This window comes from Hemicordylus capensis, chromosome 3, assembly GCF_027244095.1.
Source record: "Hemicordylus capensis ecotype Gifberg chromosome 3, rHemCap1.1.pri, whole genome shotgun sequence".
In the NCBI taxonomy this organism is placed as follows: Eukaryota; Metazoa; Chordata; class Lepidosauria; order Squamata; family Cordylidae; genus Hemicordylus; species Hemicordylus capensis.
In genome coordinates this window covers 100,349,334-100,371,090 of record NC_069659.1, presented here as the reverse complement: position 1 = coordinate 100,371,090, position 21,757 = coordinate 100,349,334, and the positions used below count along the sequence as shown (strand labels likewise).

Here is a 21,757-nt window from a genome sequence, read left to right as displayed (position 1 = left end):
TTGGTAGCATATAAGCTGTTCAATAACAGACCATGAATCCACTCTCATTTGCTAACCTTAAAGACACATAAACTTCAAAAATCACTTTAAAATCAGCCCTTTGCCCAATTCCTTTCAAATAATTCTGATAGCTTCCTGGGCCCCCTTGGGCACTACCACCCACCACACTCTGCTCTAGGCCACCCCTTTGCGCCCGACGTGAAGCTATACATTTGCTGACAGCTCCATGCTTCTTTATGGAGAAAAAACTTAGTCGCGTAAACTTCAAAAATCACTTAAAAATCAGCCTTTTGCCCAATTCCTTTCAAATAATTCTGATAGCTTCCTTGCCCACCTTGGGAACTTCCACCCACCCACTCTAGGACACTCCTTTCCCCCAATGGGAAGCTATACATTTGCTGCAATCCTAATTATTCTCTATGAGGAATTCAAAAACAATTTTAAAATTCACCAATAATCAGAGAAGTGTCTGATTGCCTTGGGGTTTTGTGGGTTGTTGGCACCCCTGTCTGTCTACCATCCACCCCACTTTTGTGCCCCTAGGTGCTCCACAATAGGGGATATGGGCTGGTTCTGGTCCCTTTATACTCTATGAGAAAAATAATTGAAAATATTTCAAATAGTCATTAAAAATCATAGGACTGTCGGATTGCTTCAGGTTTGGGTGGTTGTTGGCACCCATGGGTGCTCCACAATAAGGTATAATGGCCTGGTTCGAGTCCCATTATACCCTATGAGAAAAAAATAAAAATAATTTTCAAAAATTCATTTTAAAAAAAAAATCATACGAGTGTCCGATTGCTTTGGGGTTTGGGTGGCAGGTACCCCAGGGTGCCAGCTACCATCCTACCAATTTTTGGATATCAGAACCGGTTCAAATTAAACCAACCCCTGGTTCGGTTCGAATTCGAACCTGCAGCTCCAACCTGATGGCTGGTTTGGTTCGAATTCAAACCTTTGAACCACCCTGCTTCGAATTTGAACCGGTTTGCACATCCCTAGAGTGAATGTTGGAAACTGAAAGAGGGGATTCAGTGCTTGGTAATGGCAACGTTTCCTCATAGTTCAGTCCCTTTCTTTTGGGGTTGGAGATGCAGAGCTCAGGCAAGTGGATTGGAAAACTGGCAGCAGTGTTCCCTCTAACAGGGATTCTCAGATGTTGTTGACTACAACTCCATGCAGCTGGGGATACTGGGAGTTGTAGTCAGCAACATTTGGGAATCTCTGTTAGATGGAACACAGATTGGCAGCAACTCGCTCCCCCCCCCCCCCCGTTTTAGGCTGATGTAATTAAAAGCAAATGTTCAATTGCTTGCTCCATACACTTTCTGGGAATACCATTTCTAGGCAGCTATCTGTATAGTAGACAACTCAGTCTATTGAACATATTTTAGGATGATAAAATTCATTTGCAGTATCGTTGGCTGATTTGTCAGTGGGTTTTTTTAAATGTTTAGTATCTTTTTTGATATATTTTTATTTACTTTTTTATTATAAATTTTATTTACATTTATTTTCATGTTTTTTTGTTTTGTGTTGATTAATATAGTTGTTCCAATTTCTCTTGCATTCCTATAGGTAGTAATCCATGAAGACTTCATTCAGTCCTGCTTTGATCGCTTGAAAGCCTCTTATGATACTTTGTGTGTTTTGGATGGAGATAAAGACAGCATTAACTGTGCAAGGCAAGAAGCAATACGAATGGTGCGAGTGTTGACTGTTTTAAGAGAGTATATAAATGAATGTGACAGTGATTATCATGAAGAGCGAACAATTTTACCAATGTCAAGGTTTGTTGAAATCTTAAAACTATTGTGACCTAGTCTTGTATTCATTGTGCAAAAAAGTTTTTCCAAATAATGTATTTACATAATCTACAGTAATGATAAGTCGTAAATGTTGTATTTCAGGTTTTTATGCCACACACATAAGCAAAAGTCAAATTGTCTTTTCTTGTATGCAAGCCATTATTTATATTCTGTTCTGTAGGCAGCCTTTTGAAATTTACTGTTGAAACTTGGCCTGAGTATTTTTCTACAGCTTCTATTCTATACAGTAGTGCCTCAGTATCTGTCAATTTGTTATCTACGTATCTGTGGTCAAGTAAAAGACACCCAACTTTGGCTTCTTCTTCTTCTTCTTCTTATTATTATTATAACATTTATATCCCACTCTTCTTCCAAGGAGCCCAGAGCGGTGTACTACATACTTGAGTTTCTCTTTCACAAAAACCCTGTGAAGTAGGTTAGGCTGAGAGAGAAGTGACTGGCCCAAAGTCACCCAGCTAGTATCATGGCTGAATGGGGATTTGAACTCAGGTCTCCCCGGTCCTAGTCCAGCACTCTAACCACTATACCACACTGGCTCTCATTTATGCGAATAAGAAAATAGCTGCAGGTTGGGGGTGGCCAGAAATGACCACAGAGGTCATTTCCGGCCACCATTTTGTGTTTTGGAGCCTCAGAATGGCTCCATAGAAAATAAAAGAAAAAACCAGCTCAGGTGGATCAGCAAAGCATGGTAAGGAGCTTCCCCCTGCATTGCCCCCTAAAATTTGACCTATTTTAGGCAATTTTCTGTGATTTTTCCCAGCAACTAGGAACCTAACCCCTGCAGTCCCATAGCTCCCAGTGACTTGATATTTACAGTTTCTGTATCTGCAGTTGTAGCTAGGAATGAAACCCCCTGCGAATATTGAGCCCCTCCTGTACCTGAAAGGTAGTGGGGGTGGGTGGGTTGCAGCAGGTGCTGTTTATGCTGTTTTTCACTGAACGTAATAGTAACAGTGTCTATGTATTGTTTAAAATCTCTATGATTAAGATGAAACTTCTATCTTCTTATTCTAGTAAATAAAAGTAAATGTTAAACATCCTGGACTGCTTTAATTAGAATGTTCTTTTCCCTTTATTTCTCAGAGCTTTTCGTGGTAAACATATTTCTCTGGTAGTTCGTTTTCCAAACCAAGGTCGGCAAGTAGAAGATTTGGATGTTTGGTCTCATACAAATGACACAATTGGTTCAGTCAGACGATGCATTCTCAACCGTATTAAAGCCAACAGTGCACATACAAAAGTAGAATTATTTATTGGAGGCGAGCTGGTAGATCCTGCAGATGATAGAAAATTAATTGGACAGTTAAATCTCAAAGATAAAACAGTAAGTACTGTTAATCATTACCTATGTTTTGGTCATTGGCCGTAAATAAAGTATCTATCTATCTAATAATTACCTATTAATATACAGTGGTCCCTCAACTTACGAAGTTAATCCGTTCCGAATGCACGTTCGTGGGTCGAAAATTTCGTAAGTCGAAAAGCACACCCACGGAGGTCTGAAAAAATTCGTAAGTCGAGGAAACCGCATCTAAACCGCCAACGGTTTCCGTTCGTAGCTCGAAAAATTTGTAAGCGTGCGGCTATTTTGTCGTTCGTAAGTCGAAAACATCGGATGTCGAGTAGTTCGTAAGTCGAGGGTCCACTGTATTGTCCTGTTTTTGTAGGTTCCTTACTGAAAGACAAATGTGCAAAATATATTTTGAAATAGTAGCATTTTTATTTAACTGACTTGCCTAATTTGTGCGTTAACATATTCAGTCAATTGTACATTTTTATGATATTAAAACCTCACTGGTTTGTATACAATTTTCAAATTTATACTTTCTTGTAACTTTAATTTTCAGCTAATTACAGCCAAGCTTACCCAGATAAGTTCCAATATGCCTTCAAGCCCTGATAGTTCTTCTGACTCGTCTACTGGGTCTCCTGGCAACCATGGCAATCACTATAGTGATGGTCCAAACCCAGAAGTTGAAAGTTGCTTGCCTGGAGTTGTAAGTAAAGAAGGAGAACACATAAACTAATCGTATTGGCCAGAAATTCAAACTAATTGCATCTGATATTAGGACCTGATATCTCATAACAGGTTTTTGCTCTTGTTTTAGATCATGTCACTGCATCCTAGATACATCTCATTTCTTTGGCAAGTTGCAGACCTAGGCAGTAGCCTGAATATGCCACCTCTTAGAGATGGTGCACGTATCCTTATGAAATTAATGCCACCAGGTGAGAAATGATTTTCAGCATATTCTTATACTGAAGTTATTTGAAAAGTAAATTTTGTATCTAGAGTGATATGCACACATGCTGTTGTAGAATTCTTCTGAATTGCCCTCTAAGATGATCTTCCCACAAAATATCCAGAGAGCTTGTAAAATTTTCAAGTTCAAAATTAGGCTAGTGATTTTGGTTTGAGCTTTAAAAAGTAGAAATTGGGAAAGAGAGTGTATATTGCTGCCATTTCTGATTTTAAAAGCTCATAATCAAATCAACATATTGCTTTAAAAAAAAAGACAAAAATTATAAATGATCTAGGGTGGTATTTATTCTTTTGCACAGAATAGTCTGTAGTTCAGTACAATTTCAGCATAGTTCATTATTCAAAACTGCTTCAGAAATCTGTGTTGTACTCTTTATGGAAGAAATATTTGAAGTCTCTTATTTTGTTTCAGATAACACTACTGTAGAGAAACTAAGAGCTATTTGCTTAGACCATGCAAAACTTGGTGACAGCAGCCTTAGTCCATCCCTTGATTCTCTTTTCTTTGGCCCTTCTGCCTCACAAGTGCTATATCTTACAGAGGTTTGTAACATTTCATTTCAATACTTTAGGTTTTGAAAACTTAATTCTAGTTGTTAAATACTTTCTGTGCCGAAATCTGGGATCTCATCAAGCTACTGGAGACTAGGAGCACCTTCCATAGCACTGTACTATAGGAAGGATTGTTCCAGTACTATTAGCATGGAATTGTATTAAAATTGTTCTCACAGTCAGTGTATGTACTTCTAAATCTAAAATATATTTACTGGATCTTTTTTTTTAAACTTCTTTTAGGTAGTCTATGCCTTGTTAATGCCTGCCAATTTACCTCTGGGAGAAGATGCCACTGACTTCCAATACAACTTCTTAAAAAGTGGTGGCTTGCCTCTTGTGCTGAGTATGCTGACTAGAAATAACTTCCTGCCAAATGCAGATATGGAAACAAGAAGGGGTGCCTACTTAAATGCTCTAAAAATAGCCAAACTGTTGCTAACTGCAATTGGCTATGGCCATGTGCGAGCAGTGGCTGAAGCTTGTCAGCCAGTTGTAGAGGGCACAAGTCCGGTGTCACCGGTAATGTTAACTTTCTGTTCTAAAAACCGTCTTGTATTCAATTTTATTTTGTTAGCTATTAGATGTAGATACATATAAGCCTATGTTTTCCTTTACTTCTCACTCTGTGAATTTCAACTGAATGTACTCATCTCAACTTAGCATCTGGAAATTGTGTTCAGAGAAGCTTGCTGCTCCAGGTTGGGGTTTCTGTAAATTCACTTAATCTCAATTATTTTACAGATGGGAAGGGTTGTGGGATTCAGAATGCACCATAACTATTGACAACTGTTCTGGAAGCTCATTAAAGACCCATAGTTCCTTCCAGAGATGACATAAAACTTTCTGTTCAGGATGATATCTGGTACTTGGGGGATAGAGCTAATTTCAGATCTAATTTAATAGAGAGATTTCAGCCAAGTTATCTGTCTATCTTGCATTTTCTTTTCCTTTTTTAACAAAACAAATAAATACATTATTCCAGATAAACCAAGCAACCCATGACCAGGCAGTGGTGTTGCAGACTGCTTTACAGAACATTCCCAATCCAACCTCAGAATGCATGTTAAGAAATGTAGCAATACGCCTTGCACAGCAAATATCTGATGAGGTAAGTGTGGTCTTCACGGTTTAAATCTTCCCTCAGTTTTTGATCCATGCAACATTGATCCAGGAGCTATATGACTGTTGGTAGTCAGGAGAATATTGTAATTTCTCTAGAAGACTTTAATAGTTCCTAATAATAGTAGGTTGTCTCATCCTTATAATTTTTTTTAAAATGTTATTTTACATTTTGTATTTTTACAACACCTTTCCCAGTTCCCCCCACCCCACGCCCCCTCGGCACTGGTTGCAGGGAGAAGAGAGAAGAAAGAGGAGGGAAGGAAGCAGAAGGGGATGGGGGAAGAGGCAAAGGAACACTCACCATTGCACTAGTTGTTGTGGGTAGATCAGAGGAATTTCTGTTCTAAGAATAGTTCAAGGAAGTTGTCCCAGATTTCTGACCATTTGTCCAGTTTATCTATATATATAATTCTCCTGGGTATGCCTTAGAATGTGCATCCCAGTGCCCAGCTGATTGGCTGGGTGGCGGACGCGCCTGATTAGCTGAGGCGCACCCAGGAGGATTGGTTGCCTCGGCCCGGCCATGGAGGCAAGGCCCAGGAGGGGGGAAAGAAAGTAGCGGGGGGCAGAAGTGGCAGTGGGGAGGAGAGGCGGCTGGGCCCAGAAGCAGAGACTGGGGCAGAAGGGGGGAGGAGAGGTAACTGCTGGCCCCAAAGAGCACACAGATGCTCTGTGTGGGGTCGGCTAGTTTACTTTTAAAAGGGCCCATTTTTCATGCACCACCAGCTCCAGCAGGTCCTGTACCCAGTCCTCACACCTAGGGGGAATGGGAAATTTCCACTGCCTCAAAATTAATCTCTTGGCTACCAGCAAGCTCCGCCATAACTATTGTTTAGAACTGGATTTTATGCCCCAGCCAGATGGAATAAACCCCAACACTACATGCAGATCTTTCAGTGTAAGGGATGAGCCCAACACCAAGTTGATTTGCATAATGACCTCCCTCCAGAAGCCTTGCACTATGGAGTAGTCCCAGAACAGGTGTGTTAAATTGGCATGCGGATTACTGCATCTCCAACAGTTACTGTTTGAGGTCAAGTTTAATCACTTAAGACGTAGAGGGATCCAATAGGCCCTAAGAATAATCTTCTGCTGGATTAGGTGCAATTTAAGACCCAATGAGCTCCGTTTAACGCTAACTAAAATATCTTGCCATTGTACTGGAGATACTTCATCTGTAAGTTCCAGGTTCTATTTGTCCCTGAGTGGCTCTTATCCCCACGCACACAGGCATAAAAGTATTTATTTGATTTTGGGACGAAAGACTTCTTAATGGCCTGTACTAATATAACTGGAGTTGCTGGGGCCGCCAGGGCATCTGGACCAAATTGAGCAGAAAGGTTATGTTTCAGTTGCATCTAACAATATACAGTGGTCCCTCGACTTACGTATTTAATCCATTCCGAACGCACGTTCGGAGGTCGAAATTTTCGTAAGTCGAAGAGCGCACCACGGAAGTCTGGAAACACTCGTAAGTCGAGAAAACCGCATCTAAAAATTCGTAGGTCGAGGAAGCTGAATCTAAACCGGCAACTACTTCCGGTCTTTTTTGTTGCTCGTAACTCGAAAACATCGGATGTCGAGTAGTTCGTAGGTCGAGGGATTACTGTACTGCCATGCACTTGCCAGTGGTAAATGGAACTCCTCTTTCAAGAGTGTGAAGGATTTGTAATTGTCATCTTCAGTTTCCAGCTGTGATAACCAGCTAATACCTTTTTCTGCCCAGTGCTTCCATAAGATTGGCTGTTTACCTATCAACATGTGCGGGTTCCCCCAAAGTGTCATATCTGTGTGGGCATAAGGATCAAAATTTAGTTGTCTTGCCAGTTCCTTCCAGGCATGTCGGGCTGCTAGTATTGTAGGGTTGATTATGGGGGTGCTTAAGATACCTAGAGCCCAGCGCTTCCCAGCCCTTTAAAGGTTTCAGTTCCACTAACTGCACCTGAGCCCATCCTGGCCTTTCCCCTTCCATGCTAATTCACCAGTGTTTAGCTTGTGCAATTAAAAATGTGTTATTATTTATTTATTTGTTTATTTGATTTGATTTTTATACCGCCCTTCCGAAATGGCTCAGGGCGGTTTACAATTAAAACAGAAAACATTAAAAACAATTAAAACAAGATACAAATATAAATACCAATTTAAAACAACTTAAAAAAACAATTAAACTATCAAAACAATTAAAACCCTGATACAATCTGAGATTCACTAGGTTCAAGCCCCCTTTGTCTGTAGTAGTAGTAGTAGTAGTAGTAGTAGTAGTAATAGAAAGAACATTACAAATACTTGGGCATTCTCCAGGCTGATAACATCGCACACACTGAAGTTAAAAGAAAAATAGGAAGTGAATACATCAGGAGAGTTAGAAAAATCCTCAAGTCTAAACTCAATGGCGGGAACACCATACAAGCCATAAACACCTGGGCTATACATGTTATCAGATACACTGCAGGAATAATAGACTGGACCCAGGCAGAGCTAGAGATGCTAGATCGTAAGACCAGGAAAATCATGACAATCATGCTCTGCACCCCCGCAGTGATGTAGATAGGCTCTACCTCCCTCGCAGCTCAGGTGGAAGAGGAATGCTGCAAGTTCATCAAACAGTAGAGGAGGAGAAAAGAGGCCTTGAAGAATATATCAAGGACAGTGAAGAAGATGCACTTCAAATGGTCAAGAACGAGAAACTATTTAACACCAATGAAAGAAAGCAGGCCTACAAGAAAGAACAAGTCAAGAACCGAGCAGAAAAATGGAAAAATGAGCCCCGGCATGGTCAATATTTGCACAATATAAGTGGAAAATCAGACATCACCAAGACCTGGCAATGGCTTAAGAATGGTTGCTTGAAGAAAGAAACAGAGGGTTTAATACTGGCTACACAAGAACAGGCACTAAGAACAAATGCAATAAGAGCAAAAGTCGAAAAATCCACAACAAACAGCAAGTGCCGCCTTTGTAAAGAAGCAGATGAAACAGTGGACCACCTCATCAGCTGTTGTAAAAAGATCGCACAGACTGACTACAAATAAATGCATGACAAGGTAGCAGGGATGGAACATCTGCCAAAAATACAAGCTACCTGTATCCAAGAATTGGTGGGACCATAAAATTGAAAAAGTGGTAGAAAATGAAGATGTAAAAATATTATGGGACTTCCAACTACAAACAGACAAACAACTGCCACACAATACACCAGATATAACTGTAGTCGAGAAGAAAGAAAAACAAGTCAAAATAATTGACATAGCAATACCAGGTGATAGCAGAATAGAAGAAAAAGAAATAGAAGAAATCACCAAATACAAAGATCTACAAATTGAAATTGAAAGGCTGTGGCAGAAAAAGACCAAAATAATCCCAGTGGTAATTGGCGGCCTGGGTGCAGCTCCAAAAGACCTTGAAGAACACCTCAACACCATAGGGGCCACAGAAATCACCATCAGCCAATTACAAAAAGCAGCTTTACTGGGAACAGCCTATATTCTGCGACGATATCTATAATAACCACCAGTATTGATGATAAAATTCAGCCATCCCACGTCCTTGGGAAGGACTCGATGTCTGGATAAAACAAACCAGTCAATAACACCTGTCTGACTGTGTAAACAAGGAATTATAATAAGGTAGCTGGAGTTTATTATAAGCAATCCAAGGCCTGTTATTTCCCCAGAGAAACCTCCTCACCGGTCTGTCAATTTCTCTAAAGTATCTTTGTGGGATACACAGTGGAAGCCCTCTTAAGGTATAATTACATCTGGGCATAACATTGCATTGATAGAGCATTAGGAATCCTCTGTCCCTACTATTTTACCTGATTTCCCTAATACTTTGAAATTAACTTACTTAAACTTAAACTATATGTGAAAATGTTAATGAGATTGATTTCTTCTTTACATCCATTCATTGGCTTCCTTGATTATAAGACTTAGGTTTCCCTGAGCAGTGACAGAGAGCTGAGTAACTCCTGGTCAGTCCAAAATAATTTTATCATGTTAGCTTTGCAATGTCCCAATCCAAGACCAGACTTTCCTTTTGAGACCCAAAGTAAATGTTACAGTCATATCTTTTTCTCCAACTTATTTTTCTGTTTTTTAAGGCAGCCTTGGAAGACTGCAAGTTTGAGGGGATGGACAGCAGAGTGAAAGAGAGCAGCTTAACTCTTTTTCCACCAGCCATTTTCTAGCTGCAAATATAATATTAGTACCTCACCACAGCTGCACATATCTTCTTCTTTGTGGTCTCTGTGCATTCACACAGATAGAATCTGTACTGCACAGAGTTTTGCTCATAACTAGCCCTGTGAAATGAGAATGCATGTCAAAGTAGGCATGGCCTACACCTTGGTTCGTTTTTGGCTACAGTAGCCGTAGCTCTGAAGAGAAACTTGTCTTGGTCTGGAAACGCTTGCTACCAAATGAATTTGGCCTCAAGTTTCCTTGTAGCTTTATTTGAATGTGTTTATTCTGCCTCTTTTTCCTTCTTTATACTTACATTTTCATAGAATTAAAGAACTGTAGAGTTGAAAGGGACCTTGTAGGTTTTCTAGTTCAACCTCCTGCTGAGTGCAGGGAAAATGCTAGAGCATCCCTCACAGATGACTATCCAGCCTCTCTTTAGAAACTTCTAGAGGAGGAGAACCCACTACTGCAGGAGGCAGATGGCTCAGCTGTTGAACAGCTCTTACAGTTAGTAAATTCTTCCTAATGTCTAGATGCTAAGAGTTGGACAAGTCCTCCTCCATTATCTCTACCTCCCATTGTCTTGAAAATAAGTGCTCTGTCCTGACACACAACTTCTCTTTCCTTCTTCAGCATTCTGTTCCTAATTCAGTGATAGTTAAAGCATTCCAGTCCTTCAACAGGCAGAAACTTCTCTCTGTCCCTACTGATTGTGAAGGCTTCAAGCTCATCACCTTCTTATTTTGGATTGCAAACTACTAGCTTATATGTCATTCTACCAGTATTTCCTGAGGGAAAAGTTAACACTCTGCTTTTACCACTTTCCCCAGTCAAGCAGAATTTGGTTTCTATCTTGCAAAACAAAGTATTTGGCAGCAGCAAATACATACTTCCCGCAACATGGCTGATTGTGGCTCTAAGCAGACTCCATGGCTATTGGTCACCCTCAACCTCCTTCACTATCTTGGTCTCTCTGTAAACAATAAAAGGCTTCTACCTATGGAGATCAGCTTGAAGCCTTCACAATCAGTAGGGACAGAGAGAGGTTTCTGCCTGTTGAACTGCGATGCTTTAACTATCAATTAGTTAAACTGTTTAGGCCCTGGATATTTAAGAGAACTTCTTCTTCACCATGAGCCCCATTACCTGTTAAGATTGTCCGGAGAGGTTTGTCTGCAATTGCCGCCAGCTTATCTGGCAGCTACTTGGGGATGGGCCTTCTCCGTTGCTACCTCTGGGCTTTGGAATGTGCTTCCTGTTGAAATAAGAGCCTCCCCATCTCTGGCAATTTTAAAAAAGGCACTGAAGACATAGTTATTCACCCAGGATTTTAGTTAGAGTTATAGTTTTTAATACTTGGGTTTTAACTGAATTTAATGTTAAGGATTTAAATTGTTTAATTGATTTTAATGTTTAAATGATTTTAATTGTAAACTGCCCAGGGACGTGGGTTTTGGGTGGTATAGAAATATGTTAAATAAATAAAATAAAATAAAATAAAATAAATATTCATTTCTTCCCTCCAAATGCATCCACTTCATAGGAGCAGTTCCTGTCTCATCTGTTGTGAAGGCCTTTCCCCCATACAATCATGCCCTCACATTGGCCTGCCTCTCTACACTATTCATGAACTCCTTCACCATTTGACCCAGCCTGGTACAACTTATCGTTGGCTTGATGTTTACCACCATGATTGTGGTCCTGCTTACATGGTTTTGATTGCATCTCCTACAAGAATGGCTTCTTTATTATTTTTGCACTGGCCTTCCATTTCCAATCTAAAATCCTGTGTTCTATTATGCATTTGTCTCTTTCTCAATTGGGACAATCCCACTCTAGTTTCCTAATTATTTCCTTCAAGGTGGTGACTCAGTTTCTTAGGATAATCATTAGTACCTTTCTCTCTGATTGGGCTTCACACTACAGCCCTCACATGATTGCCCCTCAGTCTGGAATTGGATTTTTGCATCAACTATCTGGAATTAGTGTTAGTCTTCAGTGTGTCCTTTGCTTCGTTCTCTGGTGCTGGATACCGAGGACATCTCATGAATGGGTTATCCTTTCCATATGCTCCTAGCCAGGACTATGCAAATAATAGAAGCCTTTAAGAGCCTGGGGAGGATAACCCCGCCCAGTTCTTGTAGGCAGAACTCTGCTCTCCATCAGATTAGCCTATCCTTCTCAGTTTTCCAACAACCTCTCATTGTTCCTCCTGCTGCTATCCTTGTTTCTCTTCTCTCCTTAACAAAAATCACCCTTTTTTTCTCTTGCTTCATACTTTTGTTGGTTCCTCCCCTCCTGCTTGTTTCGATCCTGATGAAGCCTTCGATGCTGCTCAGAACCCTCCTAGTTCCGAGGGGGCGAAACACCTCCGACGCAGTGTTCTCTCATTTTTTCCATCTGTGTGCGGAATGAGTTTTGTTCTGGGCGGCAGTATCAAGGCAGTGTGTGCACACATGCATTCAGAGTGGGGCTTTCCTGATTCAACCTGAGCGGGATCTAAAATTAACTGAGCAGACCTCAGAGAATGTGTAAACATGCGCACATGCGCACACCTTAGAGGGAACGGTGCTCCGGCTGCCATGTAGCCGAACACCAGGACGCCAGCTGCCCACGGCTTCACTGAAACCGCCTACACGCAGTGACTGAGCAGACTGAGGCGCCACGCTCAGTCTTCTGCTGGCTAGCCATGAGATGAGAAGCCAAGTGGTGTTGTGGGGAATGACTCCAGTGGAGGGCATGGACCAGGCTATAGCCTCAATCCCTACTTCTCAGCCTCCAACAGCAGTGCAAAAGGGTGCCAACCTCTACTTCCAGCTGGGTGGGATCTGCAGCAGCAGCCGTGCGCCAAACCACCGTTTTACAGGCTGTCCCAATGTTGGCAGGAACATCAGGGGTTGCCTGCATGCAAGGCCATGCCTCCCCCTGCCCTAGGCTGTCTACTTAGGGGCAAACAGTGGACTATGTAGAGGAGGGCTGACGCTCCAACACAGTTCCCATCTCCACAGGAATTACAGTGAGATCCGAGCACATCAGGTGTTCCACCATGTCCTCTCACCAGGATTCACTTCCCCACCAGCCCCTTCCAGCTGAATTGCTGCCTGAAATGCTGCAGCATAACAATCTTGGTTCCAAAATATTCTCTCCTTCTCCTTGCAACAAATTGCCCAATCCAAATCTAAAAAGAAAAGGAGACGCAGGAAAGAACAGTCATCTTAACCCAATGCTTCCCCCTCTGAGTCATCTAGCCTCCCCCCCAGCCCCCAAAAAGACCAAGAAAACACACATGCATACTCTCTGGTCAAGGTGTTAAAACAGGAGATCAGAATGTTCACTCTTCTGAACGCTTGGGGGGTGGGGTGGGGTAGGTCTCCAAGAAGACAATCTCTCACATCAAACCCATCTGAGCTAGATAAAATATCTTCTAATCTTGGGCCTGTACTACCCATGGATCCAGATGTGAAAATAATTTCTATTGACTTAGATCCTATTGATGAGGAGGGTGAATGGTCAGATGGCCAGGATCTAGAAGCCTTGGCCACCTCCCAAAGGCTGTTTATTCCATAGAACTTCATCCCCCTTATGACCAAGGCCAATAATACCCTGGGACTGCAACCTACGTCTCCTGCTGATGCCCAGCCTCTCTCTTTAGTTGTGCTTTAGTTTTTCCAAAACCTAAAAGTAATGATTTGGCACTTCCATTTCCAGAACCATTCACTGATAACTTGAAACAGGAGTGGCAACTAACAGTATCTAATAGAAAGTCCATGGAGGTGGCTAATAAATTTTACTCATTTCAGCAAGAAGCTTCTGATCTCTTTAAAACACCCACTGTGGGTGTTCCCTTGGTGGCCTTGCTCTCTGGCTCATTGCTACCCCATGATGGCGAGTCTTCTCTGAAAGACCCAAATGACAAATGCATACAGGTGAAACTCGGAAAATTAGAATATCGTGCAAAAGTCCATTAATTTCAGTAATGCAAATTAAAAGGTGAAACTGATATATGAGACAGACGCATTAGCAATAGCAATAGCAATAGCACTTACATTTATATACCGCTTTATAGCCAGAGCTCTCTAAGCGGTTTACAATGATTTAGCATATTGCCCCCAACATTCTGGGTACTCATTTTACCGACCTCGGAAGGATGGAAGGCTGAGTCAACCTTGAGCCCCTGGTCAGGATCGAACTTGTAACCTTCTGGTTACAGGGCGGCAGTTTTACCACTGCGCCACCAGGGGCATTACATGCAAAGCGAGATAAGTCAAGCCTTAATTTGTTATAATTGTGATGATCATGGCATACAGCTCATGAAAACCCCAAATCCACAATCTCAGAAAATTAGAATATTACATGGAATCAAGAAGACAAGGATTGAAGACTAGAACAATATTGGACCTCTGAAAAGTATACAGTGTACTGTGCTTGATTGGCCAGCAAACTCGCCTGACCTGACCCCATAGAGAATCTATGGGGCATTGCCAAGAGAAGGATGAGAGACATGAGACCAAACAATGCAGAATTGCTGAAGGCCGCTAATGAAGTATCCTGGTCTTCCATAACACCTCATCAGTGCCACAGGCTGATAGCATCCATGCCACGCCGCATTGAGGCAGTAATTGCTGCAAAAGGGGCCCAAACCAAGTACTGAATACATATGCATGCTTATACTTTTCAGAGGTCCGATATTGTTCTATTCTTCAATCCTTGTCTTCTTGGTTCCATGTAATATTCTAATTTTCTGAGATTGTGGATTTGGGGTTTTCATGAGCTGTACGCCATGATCATCACAATTATAACAAATTAAGGTTTGACTTATCTCGCTTTGCATGTAATGCGTCTGTCTCATATATCAGTTTCACCTTTTAATTTGCATTACTGAAATTAATGGACTTTTGCACGATATTCTAATTTTCTGAGTTTCACCTGTAGAATCTGCTTTCAGATGGATTTAGACAGATTTCAGAGCCTGGGAAGGAAAACCCCACCCAGTTCTTCTAGTCCTGTGTCAGCTCCAGAGACAGCCTTTTTCTGTTCTCTAAAAGTTTTTCATCTATATATAATAAGGACCTATTAATCCTTAATTATTCTTGTTCCTTACTTATCCTGTTACTATTTTTCTCCTTATCTCCTTAATATTTTTTTTTAAAGTGCTGGCAATAATTCTCTCCATTCCCTACAACAACAGGGTTCCCTTGTTAATGTTAGCACGTCTTCTAGGACTTATGGTAGATGCTGTAGACTGAGCCAGGTTCCACTTGCGTCCCCTGCAGTGGTTTGTGCTCCCTTAACAGAAAGCCATAGCACAAAAGGCCCAGATAAGGGTGTTAGTACACCCCCCCCAAAAAAGTTCTGTCAGTCCTTGAACAGGTGGACCTTTCCGAACTGCCTATCTCAAGGGAAGCAATTTTTAGACGCACCCGGAGTCGTCATGACAACTGGTACCAGGGGGTGGGGAGCACATTGTCTTCAACTCTCAGAGAACGTGTACTCCAGTAGAAAGAAAACACAGCATCAGTTGGCTGGAACTGAGCGCTATCCGCCTTGCTTTAATAGGGTTCCAAGACCTGCTGAGGAACAAGCATGTATTTTTTCACACATCAGCTGTCAAGGGGGGACCAGATCGTTGTTATTACATCAAGAAGCGACTCTCCTTCTCCAGTGGCTGGAGAAATACCTAGCAACTCTATGGGCACATCATGTGAGCGGAGTTCTCAACATAGAAGCAGACTGGCTCAGTTGTATAGAGATCCATCCAGTGGAATGGAGATTCAATCAGCAAGTGTTCAATCTACTCTCAACACAGTTCAGGAGGCCACAGAAAGACTTGTGCAGTGCCAAACAATGCAAAGCTTGCAAGCTCACCCTCCCCCACTTTTATCAGGGGAGCTACCCTGCTCGCTCCCCCTGTGGTGCACTGTTTTCCTATGTGGAACCTCCACATTGTCCTCCGGGCTCTACAGGGCCCACATTTTGAGCCCATCCAATCTATACTGCTTCGTCTTGTGTAATTTAAACTGGTTTTTCTTGTGGCAGTTACTTCGGCCGGATGGGTGTCTGAACTTCAAGCCCTTTCCGTAAATAAGCACCTCTGCATTTTTTTTTTGTCTGGACTCATTTGATTCCAGACTTATCTTTCACACCTAAGGCTCCATCTGTTTTTCACTAATCTCAAGATAATGTATTACTCTCTTTCTGTCTCAAGCCTAGTCATCCATTGGAATGTGCTTGGCACAAGCTGGATGTGCAGAAATGCTTGAGGGTCTGCATCAGGTATATTGAACCTTTTTGGGCTTCTGGTGCCTTATTTGTTGCCTATTTACCTATTTGCATGGGTCAAAAGGTTTCCATATCCACTGTAGCCAGGTGGATCAACGCTTGCATTTTGTTGGCCTAAAAAATTTAAAGCTGCCAATTCCTCTTCATATTTCTGCTTATTCTACAAGGGCAGCTGCAACAACAACAGCATTCTCCACTGATGCCCCTTTTTCGCAGATTTGTAAAGCAGCAACATCTCTATCAATGTTTGAGGCATTATAAGATGGACATTTATTGTTCAACATAGCCTGCTTTCAGAAGAAGAGTAGTACAACAAATACTCTCTCCTCAATAGACCAGAGCGCTCCCATCCAGTATTATCAGCTGATAATCCCGGGTGGGAGCACTCTGTTCTATTGAGAGAGTACTTGCACTCACATGGGAGGGATGACCCCACACGAGATGTCAAATCCAGCAGCAAGAAGAAGCCTTCACGATAAGTAACCAATGCTCCTTTTTAGTAGCACTCATGAAAAGCAGGAACTGTGAAGACACAGTTTGAACAAGACAACATAAGCAGGGTTGAAACTGCACAACCAACCAATTCCTGAATTGGTCTTGGTATAGGGCTTTATCATTGAGCAGAAAGAAGCTGCTGTGTTAGTTGCTTACTTACTGAGAAACAGGCCTTCCATTAATGCATAGGCTTTTTACTTGCAGAAGGACCTCTTTAGATACAAGGCTAGATACTTCTCTGCTCTTTCTCCAAAAAGTGAGAGATCACTTGTTTCATCCCAATGTCATCTTCACAACTTGTGAAATACGTTAGGCTAAGAGATGGTGACTGGTTCAAGGATACTTAGTGAGGTTCATGGTTGAGTAGCTGATTTGAATGTGGATCTCCCTGCTCCTAATTTGAGACACTAACCATTATGCCACACTGGCTCTTATGTAAAAAATAAATAAATTTCTAATTATATTTGAATGATTCTCTGTGTTTCTGTTTTCAGGCTTCAAAGTACATCCCTGATATATGTGTCATTAGAGCAGTACAAAAAATTGTTTGGGCTTCAGGATGTGGATCAGTACAGCTGGTATTCAGCTCCAATGAGGATATTAGTAAAATTTATGAAAAGGTAAGAAATCTTAAGCAGCGTTTTATCTCAAACTAAACTTTGACAGGAAGAACCATGCTAAGAAATTCAGATTTGAAGTGGCTTCTTTACAAATGGTAAACATTTTAGTACAGTTTTTTAAATTTTCATTAATGGCTCTCAGTTTTTGATAAGTCACTTTGGTGGTAGAGATGAAGTCTTGTCAATTTCAAACCTTATCAAGAAAATATTGTAAAGGTTAAATAATTCAAGCATAACTTTGTAGCTATCTCAAATCCTTTTACAATCTCATGTCTCTATCTAGAGTTAAAGCTACAGTGCTGACTACTGAGGATAGCAATTGATCAGTTGAACGTATTTATGCATTTTTAACAGAAGCCTTATGAAGGTGTGCATGGAGAAAATTCTTGCCCACCCCTGGACCCAACTGACATCCATACATTGAACATTAGGGGATTTGCTTACAAATGTACAACATTTACAAATTTTGTACACCACCTAGAGATGTAAATATCAGGTAGTACAAAAATATGATAAATAATGAATAAGTGTTTGGGATCAGGGTGGCAGCCTACAACAATATGGGCATTTTCAACTGTCTGATAGTTGTTTCATGACATTTTATGAGTAGAATACTACTAAGTAAAAACTAATAAATTTACACATATAAAATGTATGTAATTGCTTTAAAGCGCATATTTATTTATTTATTTATTTATTTCTCCCTCTAAGACGTACCTGTCACTAATCCCATGTATGGCAGCTCTCGCGAGAGTTCATGAGCGAACTATCCAGAAGGGAAGAGGAAATTGGGGGTGGGGGAGAGAAAGCAGCGACAGTGGGGAGAAAGTAGCAGGTGGTCGCAAAAAAAGTTGAACGGGTGGGCAGGTGGGGACGGGGAAGGAAGCAGTGGGCAGTGGCAGCAGTTGGCCAGGTGGAGAAAGAAAATGGGCAGGTAGACCAACCATGGCCGCCGTCCTCACTAGGAGACCAGCCGAGCAGGCGGCAGAGAGGGCGGCACAGGCTCCTTCTCCAGGCCCACCTGCTAGCCAAATGGCAGATTGAATGCGCCCCAATGTGACCCTGGACCCACAGCTGCCGGGCGAGCGGGTGGGGGAGGAGCGTGGGGAAAGAACAGGTGAGCGGCGAGCGGGTGGGGAGAGGAACAGGCGAGCGGCGACTGAGTGCTCTAGCACACAGATGGTCTGTGCGGGATCAGCTAGTGATCAGTAATTTTAGTTAAAAGTTTATTTAAATTATTTGATTTAATTTACTTGATTTTTTATCCTCTGCTAACTTGGATCCCCTGCTAACTTGGCAAAGAGGCACCTTTTTAACATGGTGATTCTCTTTATTTAGCAGGGGGAGAATAACTGGCCCTATTAACGCCCTGCACAATATCTCCAGACTGTTGCTGGTGTCTATCATGTGTGTGTGTTGGGGTGGGGTTAGATTGTGAGCCCTTTGGGGACAGGGATCTATCTTATTTATTTATTATTTCTCTGTGTAAACCACTTCAGAAACTTTTGTTGGAAAATGGTATATAAATATATTTTTAATTGCATATTAAAAAGTTTTTTTAATAAGGTTTCAAATATTTTAAATTAGCATATATTCTTCTAACACAGGATAAACTTGATGGCTTGAGTCACTTTACTTCTACACCCTCTAATTTAACTTGTGTGTCAGTGTGGCATAGAATATATTTGAGGCTTTTTCCAAATGATCTAGAATTGTAGCATCCTGTATGTCTTTCCTTTGTTTGCGCTATAACTGTTGTTTCTGTTATAGCTGTGCTACTATGCAAATAGGAAATATGACTGCAAGTGTCAACTGCTTGTTGAGACTGCTAGTGTAATTTGGGGCCTTAATTTTCCTCCGGTCCCTCTTGTCTGAATTTACTGCTATTATGCCGCTGTTTTATCATCTTTCAGATGTGACAAGTTGTTAATCAGGCCAACGTTCTAGTGGCGTAGAGCAGGGATTCTCAACGTTGGGTCCCCAGATGTTATTGGACTTGAACTCCCATAATCCCCAACTAAAGGCCACTGGGACTGGGGATTATGGGAGTTGAAGTCCAATAACATCTGGGGACCCAACATTGATAATCCCTGGTGTAGAGAATACTCCAAGTTCAGAGCATTAAATTCAAAGCCCTGTTAATTCTTAAAGGTCCAATTTAGACCTAAACTAGGACTGAGGGGTCAAAAGTACTGCACACATTCTCCCTACCTCTTCTACCTGGTTTTAGATTTTGAGAACTGGCATTTTATTTTCAATTGGCTGGATGCAAATTATATGTTCCTGTTAAATTGGGACAAGGAGAATTTGCACGTGGAGGTGAGTGCAGTCTTACAGCCCAATCCCATTTTAAAAAACCAGGTCCAATTGTGGGTTTAACTCAGGCATACCATTTTAAATTTCTGTATATAACAGCATATATATTCCCAGTATTGGTTGGTATTTGAAGGAAATAAATTAGATAGCCATGGATTGCTCTTCCCATAGCCATTTTATGTTGCTTGTTTCTGGTTAATTTTACAGACAAATGCAGGCAATGAACCAGATGCAGAAGATGAGCAAGTTTGCTGTGAAGCACTCGAAGCAATGACCCTTTGTTTTGCCTTGATTCCAACAGCATTGGATGCTCTTAGTAAAGAGAAAGCATGGCAGACATTTATCATTGATTTGTTGTTACATTGTCACAGCAAGTAAGTGATTTCAGCTCTTTTTAAAATCTCAGTTTTGTTTATTCCTCATCAGTAGGTTGATGTGATGGTTGCAGGTAGGTTGATGTGGTGGCTGCCTGCCAACATACAGTAGTTCAAAGGACAGCTTGTTAGGCTGTGATTTCTTTTGTATTTTATGTCAGCCTAGTTTGTAATGATAAATCTGAGAGTGCATTGTGACTATCTACCAGTATATTTCATAGCAGCTATTAGCAGTATCAGGCTGGTATTCAACACCTTTTTGCACATCAAAACACACTCCATTTTGTCCCTGAAGATAGTGAGTTGCACTACCTTAAGCTGAGAACCTGCCATGGGTGCGGGCAGTCATTTCTGCCACTCAGCCAGAACACCATGCCAGAAACTTAAAAAATACGAGTGGACAGTGAAAGAGGTTATTCATATTTGGGAAGAGAGAAATGTATTAAGGAATTGGGGCATCTGCAGTATTGCTTCAGTAGTTGTATGCAAGTAGCAAGAAGTCTGTACTGATGTAATCTTTGGGGTTGCTTTCTTGAAAGGAGAGTATGGCAATGGAAGTTGCCGGTGGTGTATAATTATAATTATTGTTAACAATTGATCTGGGTTGTGATCCATTGAATACATTAGAATGGGTTCTGCACCTGTGCGGAAGCCTCTTGGTGTCAAGTTCTACAGCTCCTAGTTAAACTATCTTAAACTGTCCACTTAGGTCATTCAGTATCTTAATGCACAATCCCTTTCTTGCTTTAGGTCATGGGAGCAAAAGGGTTTTTCTCTCCTTACTGATGATTGATTTAAAATAGTGACATTTAAGGTAGTGTCAGGAGCTGAGGACATTCTCCCCTCTTGCTGTTACTCCCCTGCAACTGGTATTCAGAGGCATCCTGAGGCTGGATGTGGACTATAGCCCTCAGAGTAGTAGCCATTGATAGAACTTTCCTTCATGAAGTTATCAGTCCCCTTCCTAATGATCTGTAGCATAGAATTGGCCTTTTTCACAGCTATCACACATTGAGTCGACATTTTCAATGAGCTGTCCACCACGACCCCAAGAACCCTCTCCCGGTCAGTCACCGACAGCTCAGATCCCATCAGTGTGTATGTAAAGTTGGGGTTTTTTGTCCCAATGTGCATTACTTGACACTTGCCAAAATTGAACTGCATTTGCCATTTTGTCGCCCACTCACCCAGTTTGGAGAGATCCTTTTGGAGCTCTTCACAATCTGATCTGGATAGTGATCCCATGACAGTCATAAACAATGGATGCGTTGAGCAGGACTCAGGTACTGCAGCAACACGAATGGGAGATGAATCCCAAACTCCTGATAAAGCTGTTTACATAGGCATACTATGACACATCTTGTTTTAGGGTTGGCCAGGGTGGGGTGAGCTGCCAGTGGTGTTGCAGTGGGTGGGGGTGACCACGAATCACTGCCCTTCAGGAAGACCAGGTGCTCCACCCAGTCAGCATCCACATATGCACTACAGGATGTCAACGTGTCCCCGGCCATGGAGAACATCCTCTCGCTCTGGATGCTGGTTGGCGGGCACAAGAAGAACCATCCGGCAACATGTTGCCCCAAACTGGATTGGTTTCATCTCCCGGCCTGCCTCTGGCTTCTGCAATTACAGCAGGGTAGGCGGCTCCCATATCCCTGGCAAGGCACCAAGGAATTTCTCCATGAACCACTAGGTGGAACACTGAGGCGGAACTACTGGC

General features: G+C 41.7%; 1 protein-coding gene across 3 annotated transcripts in view; it reads left to right on the top strand.

Moving 5' to 3' along the window:
- USP9X (ubiquitin specific peptidase 9 X-linked) overlaps positions 1–21,757 on the top strand; it is a 192,346-nt gene that overhangs the window by 124,658 nt on the left and 45,931 nt on the right. For all 3 annotated transcript variants that reach the window (XM_053310945.1, XM_053310946.1, XM_053310947.1), the window contains exons 18-26: positions 1,579–1,790; positions 2,916–3,156; positions 3,680–3,829; positions 3,941–4,061; positions 4,508–4,638; positions 4,891–5,169; positions 5,633–5,758; positions 17,222–17,347; positions 19,871–20,037. In XM_053310945.1, the coding sequence (XP_053166920.1) occupies positions 1,579–1,790; positions 2,916–3,156; positions 3,680–3,829; positions 3,941–4,061; positions 4,508–4,638; positions 4,891–5,169; positions 5,633–5,758; positions 17,222–17,347; positions 19,871–20,037 (1,553 nt within the window). The remainder of the gene's footprint in view (positions 1–1,578; positions 1,791–2,915; positions 3,157–3,679; positions 3,830–3,940; positions 4,062–4,507; positions 4,639–4,890; positions 5,170–5,632; positions 5,759–17,221; positions 17,348–19,870; positions 20,038–21,757) is intronic.